The sequence below is a fragment of the Dasypus novemcinctus genome, chromosome 1 (assembly GCF_030445035.2).
Source record: "Dasypus novemcinctus isolate mDasNov1 chromosome 1, mDasNov1.1.hap2, whole genome shotgun sequence".
Classification (NCBI taxonomy): domain Eukaryota; kingdom Metazoa; phylum Chordata; class Mammalia; order Cingulata; family Dasypodidae; genus Dasypus; species Dasypus novemcinctus.
The window spans coordinates 101,372,367-101,391,700 of record NC_080673.1 but is presented as its reverse complement, the minus strand read 5'-3'; the positions used below and the strand labels follow the sequence as shown (position 1 = coordinate 101,391,700).

General features: G+C 39.0%; 2 protein-coding genes across 2 annotated transcripts in view; both read right to left on the bottom strand.

Moving 5' to 3' along the window:
• The window catches only part of DNAJB14 (DnaJ heat shock protein family (Hsp40) member B14), a 60,404-nt gene extending 44,656 nt beyond the window's left edge, over nt 1–15,748 (bottom strand). Inside the window, exon 1 of the mRNA XM_004461954.5 lies at nt 15,319–15,748. Within this exon, the coding sequence (XP_004462011.1) occupies nt 15,319–15,451 (133 nt within the window). The 5' untranslated portion in view covers nt 15,452–15,748. The remainder of the gene's footprint in view (nt 1–15,318) is intronic.
• A 1,151-nt stretch (nt 15,749–16,899) lies between these two features.
• On the bottom strand, nt 16,900–19,083 carry H2AZ1 (H2A.Z variant histone 1). The gene is made up of 5 exons (XM_004461953.4): nt 18,944–19,083; nt 18,452–18,529; nt 18,050–18,163; nt 17,581–17,710; nt 16,900–17,335 (listed from the first exon to the last, which is right to left on the bottom strand). Exons 1-5 carry the CDS (start codon nt 18,944–18,946, stop codon nt 17,274–17,276), a joined length of 387 nt encoding a protein of 128 aa, XP_004462010.1. The 5' UTR covers nt 18,947–19,083; the 3' UTR covers nt 16,900–17,273.
• Between the last annotated feature and the right edge of the window lie 251 nt (nt 19,084–19,334).

Genomic DNA, 19,334 nt, shown 5'->3' with positions numbered 1-19,334 from the left:
TCTGTACAGGGTAAAAAGAGAAAAGAACAAAAATTGTTATCAAAATTTAACCTGATAAAGGTCATTTACAAAAAACATCTACAACAAATATTCCACATAATGTACAATGGTGAAAATACATCCTTTAACTCAGTAACAAGATAATTATGCCTGCTATCACCTCTTAGTATTGTATTGGATGATCAAGATAATCAGTAAGACAAAAAAATCAGTAAAAGGTATAAGAATCAGAAAAAAAAAGAATCATTTGCAAAAGACATGACTTAAGTAGAAAACTCAAAATAATTTATGATAAATAATATTAATAAGAATTTAACAAGGTTTCTGGATATAAAAAAATCAATAAACAGAAGGCAAATTATTTTCCATACAATCAGTTAGAATACTTAATTTTAGAAAAAGATTTCACTTATAATAGAAAATATGTATGCATATTTACTATATAAAGAACCTAAGAATAAATCTAACAAAATATATATAATCCATATGTAGAAAAATTATTTAAACTTCATTGGATAAAAGAATTAAACATCATAAAAAGTTAATTCTCCCCAATCTTGAGCTTTAATACAATTTCATTCAAAATTCCAATGCAAAAGTAAAAAAAGAAAAAGGGTAAAGATAAGTGACAAATTGAGGCAAGACATTTGCAATATAGAAAACTAAAAAAAAGTGTAAAGAAGTGTATAGACAAGCAACAAATTGAGACAAGATATTTGCAATATAGAAAACTAAAAAAAAGTGTAAAAAAGTGTATAGACAAGCAACAAACTGAGACGAGATATTTGCAACATAGAAAACTAAAAAAAAAAACCCAAAAACAGAAGATTAAAGAAATCCCTCAAAACCAATGAGAAATACATAAAACACAACAGAAAAATGTGTCAAAGACATATAAGAAATATCAAAGAAATAAAAAGTGGCCAATCAATATATGAAAAGCTGCACAATTTAATTCTTTATAAGGAAAATACAAAGTAGAACAAAAATTAGACACTATTTCATAGGAACTCTCAAACACTGTTGATAGCAGCAGAAACTTGTGGAAGCCCACAGGAATACAATTTGATATAATCCAATAAAGTTGAAGACAGGCATATCCTACAACAATTCCTAGTAATATACCCTAAAGATACTCTTGCACACGTGCACCAGAGGCTCAAGAATGATTTGGGAAAGAATGTTATAATGGCCCCAAACTGGAATCTATTCAAATATCCTTTAATAATGGAACTGATAAATGTTATATAACATAAATGAACAATATAGTACTATACAACATATAAAATGAAAGAAATATAGCTATTTTCACCTATATTATTGAATTTTTAAAGAAACCTAATACTGAGCTAAAGGAATATGTCACAGAAGAATATATATATTGTATGATGCTATTTATATTAAGGTCACAGAGTAAACCAAACATTTCATTATGTGGGAAAAGACACATAGGTGCTAGTATTATAAAGAAAGGCAAGGGAAAGATTAAAATAAAGTCAAGAAAGTGGTGGAGAGGGAGATGAAATCAAAGAGGAGCATGCAGGAAGCTTCAAAGATGCTTTTAACCTAGACGGTAGGCATACATTATGTATTTTATTATTGCCATTTAACTATGTGTGCATGCATGTATAAGATAATAAAATTCAAAAATATTTTCTTCCCCTACCCCAATGTATTACCATTCATTTGTTCTGCTTTATAGTCCATGGCCTTAAACCACTACAGTATAAATTAAAATCTCTTAAAATCTGTTACTTTCCTATCCTCAAAGCAGGAGTAGAGGTGAAAAAATACATATATATTTTTTAGAGTACAAAAGATTTTTACTGATATTAAGTAGTAGAAATCAGTCACTGCGAGTAATACCCAAGAATGCAGTTTAAAAAAATACTTTATAAAAGTTTATAAAGTGCTTTCACACGCATTATTTCATTTGAAACTTTCAATAACTTTAAGGAATAAGGTATATATCATTCTTCACTCTTTCAGGTGTGTAAACTAAGGTTAAGAAAAGTAAAGTTACTTGATCAAGGTCATAAAACTAGGTGAGTAGTGGAGTCAGGACTCAAATCAAAGTACTGAATCTACATTTTGTCCAATATATCAGGATGACTATTGAAATAGTTTCCACAACTCTCACAAGTATAGCACTAAGATCTGTTCTTCCTTCTACCCACTGACCTATATATGAAACTAGAACCTCCTTATTCTAAAACTACATCTTTATTTAAGAGTGTCTGCTGAATTCTGCATCTTATATATCCTGGGTTTAGTGCTCTTGGGTTCCCCATTCCTTGTTCAATAAGGAAGGTATAAATCTTAACTTTTTAATGTCTCCATATTTTACTTGAAAGTGTGAGTAAAATCTTATCCATATCTATCTGTTTGTCTATCTATCTTTAATTTTTAAGCTGAAGAACACCTCAGGGTCTTTAATATTCTAAGTTTCTTACTCTTTTAAAAAGACATAATATGTGGTACAATATTTATTTGTACAAAATTTATGTGATTAAAGACCTTGGTCTAAAACTATTAGAGGGACTTCCACTTCTGACCATGACAAAGTAATTGATACCAGATTTGTCCTTATGTCATAACCAACTAGAGAACTGGACAAACTATGTGCAACAAGCAGACACTGAGAAAAAGGCAACATGTGACTGTAGTCACTGAGAAGGGAAACAAAAGTGATACGACAGGTATGGTTTTATACCTGGAGGAGATTTAGAAGTTGAGGTACAGGGAAGGGGAAAACCAAGCAGAAGACTGAGGTTACAATAATCTGAAGAGAAAGAGGTTGGAGATAGGGGAGCTAAGGTATCTGGAACCTCCAGATTAGACTACCACATTGGAGGGAGATAAACAAAGAGAGAAGTCCAGAGATCTACATGCAATCCCACTGAGTCTTTGGCTAAACAGTAAACTGGGCATGCACAGACAAAAACACCCTGAGATTGGATAAAGAACAACTACAAGTACAGGGGTGCTGAAAGCTGAACAATTTCCTAGAGCTCAACCATGACTAGCAGATATTTAACTTTCAACCAGCTTGAGTGAGTAGACTGCATGGAGGACCAACAATATTCAGCATAAATCCCCAAAAAGATCACACCTTAGGAAGAACCTTACCATAAAGACAAGTGCTGACTTAATAAGGTATTAAAAACAAAATCTCAAAAAGATCAAGCTCATCTACAAGAAACATAACTGACTGCTCAAAACATACTCCAATGTTCTTCTTTAAAAGAAAATGTTCATGGGTAAATTTTCATAATTTATTGTTTTTAAATCAGTATGCACAATGGGGTAGCTCCTATACTCTTTTTTTAAAATATATTTTTAAAATATTTAAAGAAGTATTTTTTTTTTTAAAGATTTATTTAATTTCCCCCCCTCCCCTGGTTGTCTGTTCTTGGTGTCTATTTGCTGCGTCTTGTTTCTTTGTCCGCTTCTGTTGTCGTCAGCGGCACGGGAAGTGTGGGCAGCGCCATTCCTAGGCAGGCTGCACTTTCTTTTCACGCTGGGCGGCTTTCCTCACGGGCGCACTCCTTGCGCGTGGGGCTCCCCCACGCGGGGGACACCCCTGCATGGCAGAGCACTCCTTGCGCGCATCAGCACTGTGCATGGGCCAGCTCCACACGGGTCAAGGAGGCCCCGGATTTGAACCGCGGACCTCCCATATGGTAGACGGATGCCCTAACCACTGGGCCAAAGTCCGTTCCCTAAAGAAGTATTTTAAATACTTAGAGAAGTTGTAGGTCAACAGAAAAGTCATGCAGAAAATAGAATTCCTATATACCCCCTCCATTATTAACACTTTGCATTAGTGTGGTACATTTGATGTAGCTGATGAAAGAATATTATATTATACTACTATATGTAGTCCATAGTTTACATTAGGATTCACTGTGTTATGGTCTTTTAAAACATTTTTATTCTAGAACCATAAATACAACCAAAAATTTCCCCTTTTAACCACATTCAAATATACTCACACTGTGCTTTTTAGTTCAGTTTCAATTTGAGGCAGCAGTTAATTTTTTATGTAAGCCCTCCCCCTTATGGATTTTATAGCCCACCTCTAAACTCCCATAAATCACTGGATCCAATCTGTGAATGATGATATCACAGATTATCTTTTTTTCTCTCTTCCTTCTATTTTTGTTTCCTAAATCTTCTATATTAATGTATATTATCTCATATTGGAAAAAAGCCACCTTGTTGCTAGTAAATTTATATAGAAACAATTATACTACCAGTTTAGAATAAGTAACATGGAAGTGGCCATTGATCATTTTGAATAGAAGCCTTCCAGTTATACTGGGAGGATTATACTCTACTCCTCTCAAACAAGAGTTACCGGGATCAAGGAACCTATCACCTCACCGTCATAATTACTCTCTGAATACTCCTTTTTGGGCTGCATTTAGAGGTCTAGATGGATGTTTACCTATTTGTCAAAGAGTATAAAGCAATGCAAGAAAACGACAATACATTCAGACTTAGGTTTTCATAACTACCTCCAGCTGGGACTTTTTCTTAACCTCTTCATTTCTCTGTTTGAGACACAAGGATAACAATAATGGTTTTACTATAAGGATTTAATCAGTTAAACATAGAATTATCATATGACCCAGCAATCCCATTCTTAGGTGAATATCTAAGAAAAGCAAAAACATACATTCTACACAAAAACTTGTATTTCAATGTTTATAGCATCATTATTCACAATAGCTTCTAAGTGGAAATGATCAAAAATTCCTATCAACTGATGAATGGATAAACGAAACGTGATACATCCATACAATGGATATATTTTTTAAAAGATTTATTTATTTATTTCTCTCCCCTTCCCCCTCCTGCCCCAGTTGTTTGCTCTCTGTGTCTATTTGCTGCGTCTTCTTTGTCCGCTTCTGTTGTCGTCAGAGGCACGGGAAACTGTTTCTTTTTGTTGCGTCATCTTGTGTCAGCTCTCCGTGTGTGCGGCACCATTCCTGGGCAGGCTGCACTTTCTTTCGTGCTGGGCAGCTCTCCTTATGGGGTGCACTCCTTACGCATGGGGCTCCCCTGTGCGGGGGACACCCGTGCGTAGCAGGGCACTCCTTGCGCACATCAGGACTGCGCATGGGCCAGCTCCACATGGGTCAAGGAAGCCCAGGGTTTGAACCGTGGACCTTCCATGTGGTAGATGGATGCCCTAATCACTGGGCCAAGTCTGCCACCACAATGGATATTTTTTGCCAATAAAAAGAAATGAAGAACCAGGAGCAGATGTGGCTCAAGCAGTTGAGTGCCCACCTCCCACACAGGAGGTCCTAGGTTCAGTTCCCAGTGCCTCGTAAAAATAATGAACAATATAATGAACTATAAGCAGACCAGAAAAAGCAATGAGCAGACAAATGAGCAAAACAACAAGCAAATACATGAGGGAGCCATCTCAGGAGGGGAAGGAAAAAAAAAAAGTAATGAAAAATCAACACATGCTGTAACATGGATGAATCTTGAAAATATATTGCTAAGCAAAAGAAGCCAGTCACAAAAGACCACATATTATGTGATTTCATTTATTGTAACATACAGAATAGGCAAAGCTACAGAAACAGAGATTAGTAGTTTCCTAAGGTTGGGTAGGTGAGGGGAAAGTTGGATGTGGAGTTTCTTTTTTAGGGGGTAAGGGAAATGCTCTAAAATTGATTGTTGTGATAGATGTACAACTGCAAATATTCTAAAAACCCACTGAATAGTATAATTTAAATAAGTGAATTATATAGTATGTGAATTATATCTCAATAAACATTTTATCTATTTTTTTAAAATCCTAGCAGTGCTACTGACAAATCTGCAAATATGTAGGTATTTTTAAATTATATTTTATACACACAAAAGAACTTCTATCAACCATACCTTTTCTCTGGCTAGTACAATCAAGAGTCACCAAACACAAAGAAATTTAGCTTTTTATAACAATCTAGTTGTATATGGTATAGAAAAGCACTCCATTTGACAGCAATGTATTAGTTATTAACAAGTAAAACATATCTATTATAAAGTTAGTTTTTTTTAAAGATTTATTTTATTTATTTCTTCTCCCACCTTGTTGCTTGCGCTCACTGTCTGCTCTTGGTGTCTTTTCATTGTATGTTCTTTGTGTCTGCTCATCTTCTTTTCAGGAGGCACTGGGAACCAAACCTGACTTCCCATATGGTAGGGAGGTACCCAATTGTTTGAGCCACACTGCTCCTTGCTTGTTGTGTCTCTCATTGTGTTGCCTTAGTGTCTCCTTCTTGCATCACCTCGCTGCATCAGCTCACCACGCCAGCCCGTTGCTTCAGCTCACTGTCTTGTTTTTTTAATGAGGCACCAGGAACCAAACCCAGGACCTCCCGTGTGGTAGGCAGGCACCCAACTGCTTGAGCCACATCCAGTTCCCTAGTCAGTTTTTATTGTATATTAGTCCTTGTTTAATGTAATCACAATGCCAATCTAAGAAGGAAGCCAGCGTCATCACTCAACTTTTAAACATGAAAAAAACCTGTGGGAATTCTGAGAAGGCAGTAACGGCAGCTTAAAATGTAAATCTTCCAAATTCCCTCAAAAAATCAGATAGAGCAAAATCAAAACCTCATGGACAACATCCCAAAATACAAGAAGGAAGGGACAAATCACCAACAGTTACAAGATCTGTCTGGATATCAGCATTTGTATGCGAAGAAGAAAAGAACAGTAGTAGAGCATTTGCCAGCTCAAGGAAGAGAGGAACCCCAAAATAACCAGCAATGACTATCTATAAAGCACAGCAGGCAAAATTGAAAGGAAAAAAAAAGCATGCAAAAAGGAATGGGCTTGACTACTCCAACAGTAGTTGAGTGCAAGCATTCACAATAAGGTCTTAAGGAAACAGAACACTCTAAGTGCAAGAAATTGTCAAAACGAATCAAAGTTTCCTTCCAGAACAATGCCACACAAAGGAGAAATTGCTGGTAACAGAATTCAAACTGAGGAGGATGGAGCAATAGAAAAAAAAAAAGAGAGAAAGAGAGAGAGAGGGGAGAAGATCTAGACAAAAGTGGAGAAGGAGATAGGATTGAGGAGATCTCATAGAGCAAGGTGACATAATTTCAACCATTATACAATTACAAAAGGATCTCCATGTATTTGGAAAGTTAACTACTTTCATATAAAAATGAGTAGAAGAAAATGAAAGACGTCAAATCTCATTAAAAAATCCTAATAAAAAGGAAAACAGGAATAAAATAAACCTCTGAAGACAATAAATTCATACCACAAACACTTGCTGACAAAACATACAAACCCTAAAACCTCCTATATCAAAACAAGTCACTTTAAGAAAATGATATATGAAAGGAAAGGACAAAATAAATCAGAATTAGAAAAAGAAATTATTTATCTAGACTTTAGGTGATAAAACTTAGGGAAAATAAGAAAATAAAGAAAAAATCAATTCAGAAAACTTTTCTGATATAAAAACAAAAAGATTTCAAACTACATATTGAAAGGTCAAAGAAATCACATACCTAAGGATATTGATCCAGAACAACCAATACCAGGACAGTCTAGTAAAATTAACTGAGCATCTAAAATCCAGAAAGAAAAGTAGTTGAGGATAATGAGAGTCATGGTCCTCGCTGTCAGAAAATGAAATTACAAATATAGAAATGGAAAAGGCTAAAATGATCCTGTGGTGATAGAATGATTTTCACACTGTGAAAAAATACACATAACCATATATGTCCAGAGTCTTACATTCAGGTATAAAAATTAATATAAGTTATCTGTTTCTAAATACCATTGTCCACTAAAAGGAGATTCCTTGGATATACAGTTGATTCCAGGGCAGAAAAAGTGAAAAATGGGTCTGAGAAATTTTGGGACTGGGAGCCAGTGTAGCAGCAGCTTCCTATATACAAGGTCCCAGGTTCAATCTCCAGCCCTGGTATATCTGAAAAAAACTACAGGGTGGTGTCTAGGGACTCAGGAGCTAACATAAAGGGGCTCCACCTGGTCAAAGAAAAAATAAATAAAAAAATAATTATAATAATTTAAAAATAACAATTGATTTTAGAGAATGACTCTTTTTCTTGAAAAGAAGCTCCTTTTCTTGAAAACTGATAAAGGCAATCAAGCATTTATCCTACCTTTCCTGTATAAACTGTACCACTGCATAACCATAAGACAGATGAGGAGGAAGTGTCTCTTTATAGAAGTATTTCAGCTAATAAATGAAAAAATAATATATTTTTAGGTACTGGGGCTGGGGGTTGAACCCAGGACCTCATATATGGGAAGCCAATGCTCAACCACTGAGCTACATTGGCTCCAAGAAATAATTTTTAAACATTGTGGAGCCAGATATGAAAGTCATCCAAAGGGGTGCTGATAAAAAGTATCAGAAATGGGGGAAGCAGATGTGGCTCAAGCAACTGGGCTCCTGTCTACCATGTAGGAGGTCCAGGTTTTGGTACCCAGGGTCTCCTGGTGAAGGAAAGCTGGCCCGTGTGGCAAGGTGGCCCATGTGGAGTGCTGCCCCGCGCAGGAGTGCTGGCCCATACAGAGAGCTGGTACAGCAAGATGACGCAACGAAAAGAGACACAGAGGTGAGATAGTAAGAGACGCAGCAGACCAGGGACTGAGGCGGCGCAAAAGAATGTTCATCTCTCTCCCACTCTGGAAAGTCCCAGGATCAGTTCCCAGAGCCACCTAATTAGAATACAAGCAGACAAAGAAGAACACACAGCGAATGGACACAGAGAAGACAATGAGGGAGGGGGGAGAAATAAAATAAAAATAAATCAATCAACCTTAAAAAAAAAAAAAACCAGAAATAAGTTGGCTTTTATAAAGGGTATTTATTTGGCGTAGAAGCTTACAGTTACCAGGCCATAAAGTGAAGTTATTTCTCTCAGCAAAGTCTGAGAACATGTGTTAGAGCAAGATGGCTGCCAATGTCTGCAAGGGTTCAGGCTTCCTCTCCCTTAATGCTCCATGGTCCCAACTTCTTCCAATATCAGCTGTAGGCTGGGTAAGTTTAGTCTCTCTCCCAAGGCTCTGGGCTCAGCTGCTCTGCTCTCTCCACAAGGCCAGGGTAAACTATCAGGTGAACAACTCATCTCTCTTCCCAGCACCTCTGCTCTGTCTAATTTAGCCTTCTCTCTTTTCTTATATATCTACTCCTCTGTGTAATTACTTCCTCCGGTTCCAGGATTGAAAGTCTAAACTCTCTTCTCTGCTGTGTAGTACTCTCTTTGAGTCCCTGGTGGGACTCAACATCTTACTAATGTGGCCCAACCAAAGCCTTAATCATAATTGAATCAAGGAAGAGTGAAACCTCTGAATCCAATCCAATATAATACGCCCAGAGGAAAAGGCCAGTTTACAAACATAATCCAATATCTATTTTTGGAATTCACAAATAGTGGTTATATATGTTTAGTGTTTACAGATGGCCACAATGTCCCTGTGCGTGCTAGTTGGAAGTTATTTATGTTTCCCTCCACTCTTTGCACAAATATTAATTATTCCTAATGTCCTTTAGACATCTTTTTCCATGTTGATAGCTGGACATTGGATATTGCTAAAGCGGGACCTGTACAAATAGCTGCATATGTACACGCACTCACATAAAACATCAAAGGCTCCACAGAGTGAAAATCTGGACAAGTCCCATTACTTCTGGGTCTCAATATCCAATGTCATCATCTTAAAAAATGCCATCAGCAAGGTTTTCTTTACTGACAGCCACTGGAACAAATGTCCAACAAGGCAATATGGTCCAACTGAAGTACTGTAAGAATTTAGTAAACATGGCATTTTTCTGATTTATTAAACAGCTTAACTATCACGAGATCTATTTCTAATAATGAGCACAACTAAAAATATCAGTTGCACAGAATGTAGTATTTATAAACCAGAGGATGTTTACCTTTGGTTTCGAAATTATCCAATTGTTTTTAATCCATTCATCTTCCAGAACCTATCCTTTTTTTAAAAAAATATGTATTTACTTATTCCTGTCCTTGCACTCGCTGTCTACTCTCTCTGCCCATTCACTGTGCGTTCTTCTGTGTCTACTTGTTTTTTCTTGTCTTCTCATTAGGAGGCACTGGGAACTGATTCTGGGACCTTCTGATGTGGGAGAGAGGCAATTACCCGAGCCACCCTAGTTCCCTGGTTTGTTGTGTCTTTCACTGTCTCTCCTCTGTGTTTCTTTTTAGTTGCATCATCTTGCTGCACCAGCTCTCTTCGCTCAGTTTGCTTTCACCAGGAGGCCTCAGGTACCGAACCCAGGACCCACCACATGGTAGACAGGAACCCAATTGCTTCAGCCACATCTGCTTCCCCCAGATACTGTCTTGACTGGGGTTCTAAGGTAATACGGATTTAGTTGAATGCATTCTATATTAAGGAAAAGTGAAGAAATCAACATAGTATCAAAAATGTTTTTGTAGATAATCCAAAAGTGAAGAACTGAGATCTGTTTTTATTTTATAAGTCTCTGCCACACACCATTATACATAAGGTCCATTATAAGCTGAATCTAAAATCAGAACACATGATTTTAAAAACAAATGGATTTTCCCCTTCTCATCACAAACTGGAAATAGCTTTATTATTTGTGTGATTATATATGTAATAAATGTTCACTCTTCAAAAAAAAAAAGATGTAACAAAGCAAAAATCATTTATAAATCCTACATAAGAAAAAAAAAATCACTGTATCATTTTGGTTATTTAACCCTAGCTACTCTAGATAGCTAGCTGTCTAGCTTTCTAGATATTTTAAAATAAAAACAGAATTATCTACATGCACAAAGTTCTGTAGTCTACCTTTACTCAATTCTTGAAATATTATGGATATCATTTTAAAGCAATCAATAGAGATCCACATTGTTTTTAACAGTTGCAGAATATTCTACTATATGAATGCAATGCAATTTATTTAATCAATTCCCACTAATGCACATCTATACACTTTCCAAATTTTTGCTACAGGGACCACCTTTATTTACATATATATATTCTTTACCCAAATCATCTGATTGTGAATGTATTAAGTGAAAAGCTTAAAACCATAAAATTAAATTTTCATTGATTTATTAACAAATCACCCTCATTGAAGGGAATAAAATTATATCAAATAGTACCATCCCAGAAGTTCCTGGTTTATAGATAAAGGAAGGAAATGCAAAACTCTGCTAGGTACTATGGGAGAAAAAAGGATGATTAAGATTCAAATGGTTTTACTTTAAAAATTCAAAGAAGTTTTTAACGTAAAAGAGGGACATCTATGTATATATACATAGGTATTATAAGGAATGAAATTGGTAAGACAGAAGAACTAAGCATAGAATGAATATTTGAATCCAAACTGAGATTAATCCAAACTTATAAACCATTATTTTGTGTTTATATATATACATTAAAAACAACAGAAAAGGGACAAATATTACCCTGTCAGCACCAAAGCACCATCCAAATTCTTTTGCTATAGTTGTAATACATGACATTCTTATAGCACTTAAGCTACCAAAATATCTTCACAATTATTGTGTGAAAATGAGAAAACAGAGTCAAACAAGGAAGGGGGACTGATGGGAACTGAGTCATTTTTATGTCCCTCAAGTACTTTCTATATTCTCTAGAATCGAAGTTCCATGAGGACAAGGACTTTGTATTATTGCCCACTATTGCCTTCTAGAACAGTGCCTAGCATGAAGCAATGCATACTCAGTAACTTATCTGTCGAGTAACTAAATCTCCACTTTACAGATGAGGAAACTGAGGCTCAGAAAGATTAAGTTAACTTTCTGAGTTATCTCAGAAAGATAAAAGTAACAAAACTATTAAATTAAGGGTTAAACCCCAATCCAGGCTTCTTTCTTCAAACATAATGTCTCAAATAGTTTGGTTATTAGCTGATACTTGGAAAACATTTTCTAACATTTAACTTGGTTCTATAGAAATAATTGTTCCAAATGTATAATTTGTACTTGACAATGAATTTTAATTAAGTCAGAAATAGAAATAGAATGGAATTGTCTTAAAATGAATATTCTGTATAATATTCCAGAATTAGGACACTTTAAGGGGCTTTATTTTACCATTTTAAACAAGATAAAAGGACAGACCTATGAATGTTTACTAGATTTAAATTTTAAAATATATATAGGAAAGAAAGGAAGAAAAAGCAGTTAATTTGGGGGTACATAACTAACTTTTTTAGTTCAATTATTCCACCAAGATATTGTTAAAGAATCTAATGTTGGATGTAAAGTCAGGTCCAAAACATTAATCAATTATATTACTTGACTATACTGCCTTTCTGTGTAGAATTTGTTATATTAGAAAAAGGAGAAAAAGGATGTTTTCTACACATAGCTCTCTCAAAGGTGAGAAAAAAGTAAAATAGAGGGCTATCTTAATTGTTAATGTGCAGATTGACACTGCAAATTATACGTAAGTTATCCATTCAATAAAGTAGACTCAGGATGGCCAATTTTTTGAAGCCGTATGCCATCATCTGGTTCAAATTACTACAACATTCTTGAAAACAATAAAAATGCTTTCTCTAAAAAAAGAAAAAAAAAATTCTTCAGATTGCCAGTCCCTCTAATTAGTCTGCAACAATAAAGTATGAAAAGAGCAACGTGGCACATTAAACAATGAGATTATATACCCCTCTAAGACCAAAACATACAATAATTCAAATAAATGTATCATTTAAGAAACTAAAATGTAATTTAGTTTTTGCCTGTTGACACTATTTTCCCAGAATGCTTATATTTTGTATGCCATTGCTATTCATATACATCAATGCTTTCAAAGCTAAATTAAATAGGAACAAAAATACTTGAATCCTGTAAAATTCATTTCACTCAGAAGTCCACTACAATAAACTGTAAAACAATATTCTCAACTAAAAATACAGAAAGCAACAATGTCCTAGATCCCATTGGAAATCAAGATTTCCCTCAAGAAAAATTCTTGCCAGTATTTTAGTGTTTTATCAATAACACTTCTAATCTGGTAAGAATAAAATTTGACAGTATAATAACCTAGAATTTAGCTAATTTAGTCTTACATTTGTCCATTCACTGTATAAGAATAATGGAAATCAAAATACAATGTTTTCCTTAGTTTGGTAAGAAAACACATCTGGAAAACTATTCAGTCACTTTTCCGAGTTATAAAGGTTTAGTGGTAATCTAAAGAGGTGTATGTAATTCAGGATAAAATTTTTAAAATAACTTCACTTTCCTTCTACAGAAAACCTTTTATCATATCTCACACAAACTCTAGATCTTTCCCTCCTGGAATTCTTAAATTATTTCAATTAACATCTTCAGAGAACAGTCTATGTAAAACAGACTTTGCTAAGCATTTGTACATACCTATTTCAGTGAATGTTCACCTCAATCCTGTGAGGAAATTCTTCATTTTACATTTACTAAACAAGGCTTAGAGAAGCTAAATGACTTGTCCCTGGTTGCAAAGCTGTTAAGAGGTAAAGTCTGCATTTGAACTAAAGTTTTCAGACTACACCACAAATGGACCTTATCACTTTATTTGGAAATCACATACTGCCTCACAATACCTTTGTGCTGATTTTCACTCTTATATTTTTAATTTTTTCTTCTATTTATGTCTTTAAGAGAAATAATTGTGATGTGCTTCGATATAGTGTCCACTAGCAGACTGCTGCAAGCTGCTTATATGATAGGATAGACTGTATAAGTTTTGATAGGCTTTAAAAATTTTCAGAGACTTGTAAAATGAAGATGACACCAAATCTGAGAACTTATTATTAAATGTTTTATATGTATTAATCCATTTAATCCTCACAACAGCTCTAGGAGATGAGTACATTATTGCCCCCATTATACAGATGAAAAAGACAAAGGCTAGAGAGGTTCTCTAACTTGCCCAAGATTAGAAGGTTATGAGGAATCGAGCTTCAAAATTATCTATCACTAGGGTCAAGTTGTTTAATGTCAAAACTGTTTCTCTAGGACTAGACAATGACTAAATAAAGTCATATATTCACACAGTGGAGGAATTCAAAACTTATTCATTCCTTTCTTTTCCTTCTCTTCCCTTTCCTGTCCTCTCTGACAGTTGTCAAAAGCAGTGTAAAAGGAGGGATAGAGAGAAAAGCAAAGAGCACAAGGGCCTCAATAACATCGAAAAAAGTTATTAACAATAAAATAAAACAGGTAACACCACATTCTTATCAATAATTTTCTTCTTAACCTGGAAATATTTTGCAACTCAAGTAAAACGGTATCCTATTGGCAAGGTAATAGAGTGTAGTGGTTAAGGACCTTTTGAAGGCAGACAGCTCAAGTATTACTCTAGACTTTGTCACTAATTACTATGTGACCTTGGATAAGATATTTTCTTTCATTCATTCATTCATTGAAAAGTCTGTTTCCACATGGTCAAATGAATCGTGTACCTCCACAAAGGGTTATTCTAAGGAGTAATTTAAATAATGCACATAAAACGCTTGGTACAATGCTTGACACTTTGCAAATGCTCAATAAATGTTGGCTGTTATTACCTCGAAGTCTAAAGAGTAGGAAAAAGAATACAGTGAACTGAACTGAAGGAAGTCCAGTGTCTGTTCCTTAGAGTTTTGCCTAATTTGTCAATAATTATGATGTTGTCAATTCGGATAATAATTAGCAAATCATTACTGACTCGATCATTCCTGCCAAATGTGTGCTCCTCTCTTCTTAAGGAACTCTTTCCCAAAGAAAAGCAATGTCATCTCAGGTATTTGAAAATATTTGCTTTGCGAACGGTTTCTACCCAAGAGATGGTGGAACGTGAGACCCATAAATTAGCCACTAGAGTTCCCCGTTCCCCTCACTTCATTAGGGGCCTAGGCCTTATTTGGGGGTGAGGATGGAAGAAGGAAAGGGGCCACACAACCAAACAGTTAGATATAAAGCCCCTTTCTGGTAAGACGGCATCAGCCAAATCTCCCGGAAAGACGAGAGCTGAACATTTCCAAAAACGATCCCCGAACCGACAACTTCCCCCTGTCAGCTGGGAGCCAACCACGCGCAGGCAGGCTGGTGCAGAAGACTCCGGTAGCCCATCCAGAGCTCGGCCGGGGCCCGCGGGGCCGGAGCTGGGGCGGGGGTGTGTCCGGATGCTCCTCCCCGGTACCCTGGGGCGGGTTCGGGAGGCCGGGGTCCCGTGGGCTCCCCCAGAGGGGCAATGGCGCGGATAGGGGACCAGCTACGCGGTGGTCCGGGGATGGGACAGGGAGGGGAGGGACGCTGAGGTCCTCACCGCGGGCCGAGGGCAGTGGGTAGAGCTTCTCGGCCTTCCGCAGGAAGCGCTGGGCCTTCTCGCGGTTGCCGGCGTTCAGGGCCTCCCGGGCGATCTCGACACATTTCTCCGCCTCATCCCGGTTCCCCTCCATGGCTTACGCCTTCTTCCGTTTCCTCTGGTAGCGCAGCTAAAGAGGGGCGGAAGCCGCCAGGGCGGGGGCGGGCGGGGAACGGGGAGGAGCGCAGGAGACCGCGGCTGCGGCCGGAGCTGACGGGCGGGCTTCCCAGCTCCGCCTCCTCCGGCGGCCTCCCCGCCCCCTGCGGGCCGCTACGGCGCGGACTGCATCTTTTCCGGCCCCGGACCCAGCTTCCGGGCCCCGGCGTCTGAGCCGACTCCGCGGGCAGTGCGCGGCTCCCAGATTTCCGGGCCGTCGGGAGCCGACCAACCGGAGGAGGCGGGAAGGCGGGCCATACCAGCTGAGCTGCCCGGGTAGGGGGCACGTTCCGCCGGTCCCGGCCCCTTGACCTCCTAGCGCGGTTTCTGCAGACGGAACCCCGCCTTTCGGAGGCCCGGGCGGTAGGATGGTTTGGGGGGGCACTTGTTTTCAAGAAAGCTCCCCTGTCAAGAAGGCGCCTCCTCTGGGCCACCTTAGTGGCGAGAGGATTCGGTCAGGTGAGGACCGTATTGTCAGGCCTCACTGGGAACTCCTACACAAGTCCTAAACACGTTAAAGCCACGTATGACCCCAACCCCGGGGTCGTTTTACAGCCTATTTCAACTGCACATTTTTCTGACCCAGGTTCCATTAGATTGTCAGGCCAATTAAAAAGCTGTTTAATTTGTAGTCTACAACTAACTGTGGTGAAAAGCAGTGTAACACTAATCTTATGATCAAAACAAAGCAGGACCTGGCCTTTCCAGAACGTATAACCATCACTTAAGAATGTTCTTGGTTTTCTCCCTTCTCATCTTCAGGACAGTATTACCTCAGCTAAATATGATACCTTTGGGGGATAGGTGGGAAGTGTCATTTTTTTATACTGTCCACATCCTGGTTTTAAATCTTCTAAAACTTCCTTGAGCCAAACATCAAAATGATTTTTTACATGTTGACTCAGCCAGTCTATCACAGGTCATACTTCCAAAGAAATCCTGATTCTCTTCTATAAAAAGGAAGTAATGAGTATTGTAGACTTAAAAACAGTTCCTAGTAGACTGTTTGCTATTGTCTTCAAAGAATAAACTTAAAGTTCATTTTGTGGAGATAACTATATTCAGGACTTCTCTACCTCCCTCTCCCTTCCAAGCCCAAAGTAAATAAATAGTGCACTGGTGAAGAACTGTCACAAACAGCAAGACCAGCCAAAGTAAAACAGATTGCCAAACCTTAGTCTCAAAAAAACAGAAAAACAGTATCATATCCCACTCTACCTCCCTCCAGTTTTTAAACTTTACGTTCGAGTCATCTGACTTTGGTAACCTATAGAGTTAAAAGTTTAATTTCAAGGGAATAAATGTACTTTGCTTTTACTGGATGAGATGCCTATTCAGAAGACATGAGTTCCTATTACAGTTAAGCAAACTTTAAACACAACAAGGTTGGGATATGACCTTTATTGAGCTTATCCACCAGAGTGGAAATAATGTCTGTACAAAACCAAATGTTTGTTACTATAACTTCTGCATCACAATTAAAATCCAAACAGTTTTTTTAAAAACAGTCAACTCAATCAAAACCCACTACTTCAGAATCAATAGCTTCTTTGAAGCCACAGTAACACTTAAATATGGTTAAGACTCAAATGCAGAAATTTGGTTGGCTGGAAAGTTAATTAAACTTCCAACTTGCTCAAATAGAATTACAAAAAGGCAAAATTGTGTTTTTCACAGAGATACAGTCCACTGGAATCACCAACACTGGACAGCTGTTAGAGTATTTAGAGTCCTGAGATAATAAGGAATCCAGGCATCCTTTAGACAGTCTTCTGTTGTCCTTTCTTCCCAATCAGAGATTTGTGGATATGTGGAATGACACCTAGGAGAATGAAAAGGATTAATTTTACTCTTTAGTATATATATTTTAAGTCACAGTTTACAGTTCAACTTGAAAGATCTTTAAAATATGGAGCTCAAGTATGTAAAAATTCATTTGGAGTTATAAAGCATAAAATCAAATTTAACAAATATGTGACCATACTGAATCAATAAAAAGTGTCCATTTTAGACCAGAAATAATTACGAAGTTTTTTTCCTTAAAGCATTAAAATATTTGTTACATACCACCACCAGCAATTGTAGCCTTGATCAGAGAGTCCAATTCTTCATCTCCACGAATAGCAAGTTGCAAGTGACGAGGAGTAATACGCTTTACCTTTAAATCTTTTGATGCATTTCCTGCCAGTTCAAGTACCTAAAAGACAAAACCTAAATCAATTTCTTTCCAACTTGCCTTAGGCCAAAATCCAGAGAATAGAATCAAACCATCGTGAATATAAACCTACCCAATTATCGTCCCCGGACTACCTGACTGGCAAGATATACCAAAAACTATAGGGGGCACGTAATTATTTCCAAGAGCAGCAAACTCGAGCTCAACAGGATCCCTTAATGAACACCAGCTCCCTCTAGCGTTCCTAGAGGCTTCTAGCCGCGTTTAGGGCCTGGGAGTTTTCTTGCATCACTTTCCTCCTTCCCTCTCCTCCCCCCCTAACCAAAACCTTTTCCAGATTATAGGCGTACACCCGTTTACCTCTGCTGTGAGGTACTCCAGGATGGCTGCGCTGTACACAGCGGCAGTCGCGCCCACGCGCCCATGGCTGGTCGTCCTAGATTTCAGGTGTCGATGGATACGGCCCACCGGGAACTTAATTTTAACAACACAAACATAAACGCATACAGATCTAAGTGTCAAAGATGGGAAAATTATACGAGCGCCAAAGCAAAGATCATGGGCGACGCTGGTGCAGCAACACGCCCCAGCCTCGACACACGTGATCGCCCCCCCCCCCCGATATTTATCATATCGACAACCCAAGTCGCGACACCGCATCGCCTCTGAATAGACAAGACGTCCTTCTCGAGCGGTGGCAAACAAGAAAGGAGGGGCAAAGAAAAACGCCACGACTCTAAGACAGCACGAACAGCCACTGACCTGCAAGCCGGCTCTCTGCGAGCGGGAAACCGCCTTTGTCTTGGCCTTTCCGGAGTCCTTCCCAGCCTTACCGCCAGCCTGCGGCGCGCACACGCCCGAAAGCGAAGGAGGAACGAAGAATATAGGATTACAGGGGCGGCACGCCCCTCCCCCACCGCAGCGCGTCCCGGGCACGAGCGCGGCCCCGCCGGGGTCCCCGGTCCGCCGCGCTGCAGAGACGACCCCGCCCGCCCCCCGCCGCGCGCTCGCCGCGGCCGCGCGCCTCCGCCCGCCCGCCCCCAGCGGCGCTGCGCGCGCGACCCAACCGCCGCCGCCCGCCACAAGATCGGAGGCTGCTCCGCTTGCCGCCGACAAAAGACCTCCCCCCGCTCTTCTAAATCCTGTCTCCGCGCGCTCCCAACCGCCGCCACTTCACCCCAACCCTGTGTGCAACGGGTTTTACTCCTGCCGGCAAAAACCAGCGGAGCCGTCCAGCGTCTCTGCTAAGTTTACCATTTCGAATTCTGCTGAAGCTCAGACAAGCAAGGCAGAGAAAGGGCTAGTCAAACACCCAGCGAGATCCCACCGCCTACTCCTTCGTCGCACCGCGATTCAAACTGCGCTGTCTCCCGCCTTCCCCGCTCCCTTTATACTGCAGAATGTTCCCTCATCCGGGAACTCGGATTGCTCATCGCACCAATGGCTGCCACCCGCCCTCAGGACGCGTCCTTGAGCCTTCAGCCAATGATAAAGCGAAGAAAAGGATGGAGGGGCGGGAGCTTCGTAACTCAAGCAGCGATTGGGGCGTGTGAGGAGAGAGGTGGGGGAGGGCGGGGGGACGGGAACCGGGGAGAAGAAGGACAAGGCGGCGGGAGGGAAGAAACAGAGCAAGCTACGCTGCAGG

Excerpts from the sequence above, each read along its gene's own strand:
- H2AZ1 (XM_004461953.4), bottom strand. Across the intron at positions 18,164-18,451 it reads CGCAGAGAGCCGGCTTGCAG|TTCCCGGTGGGCCGTATCCA; the intron begins GTCAGTGGCTGT and ends GTTAAAATTAAG. Across the intron at positions 17,711-18,049 it reads TGGAGTACCTCACAGCAGAG|GTACTTGAACTGGCAGGAAA; the intron begins GTAAACGGGTGT and ends TTTGTCTTTTAG.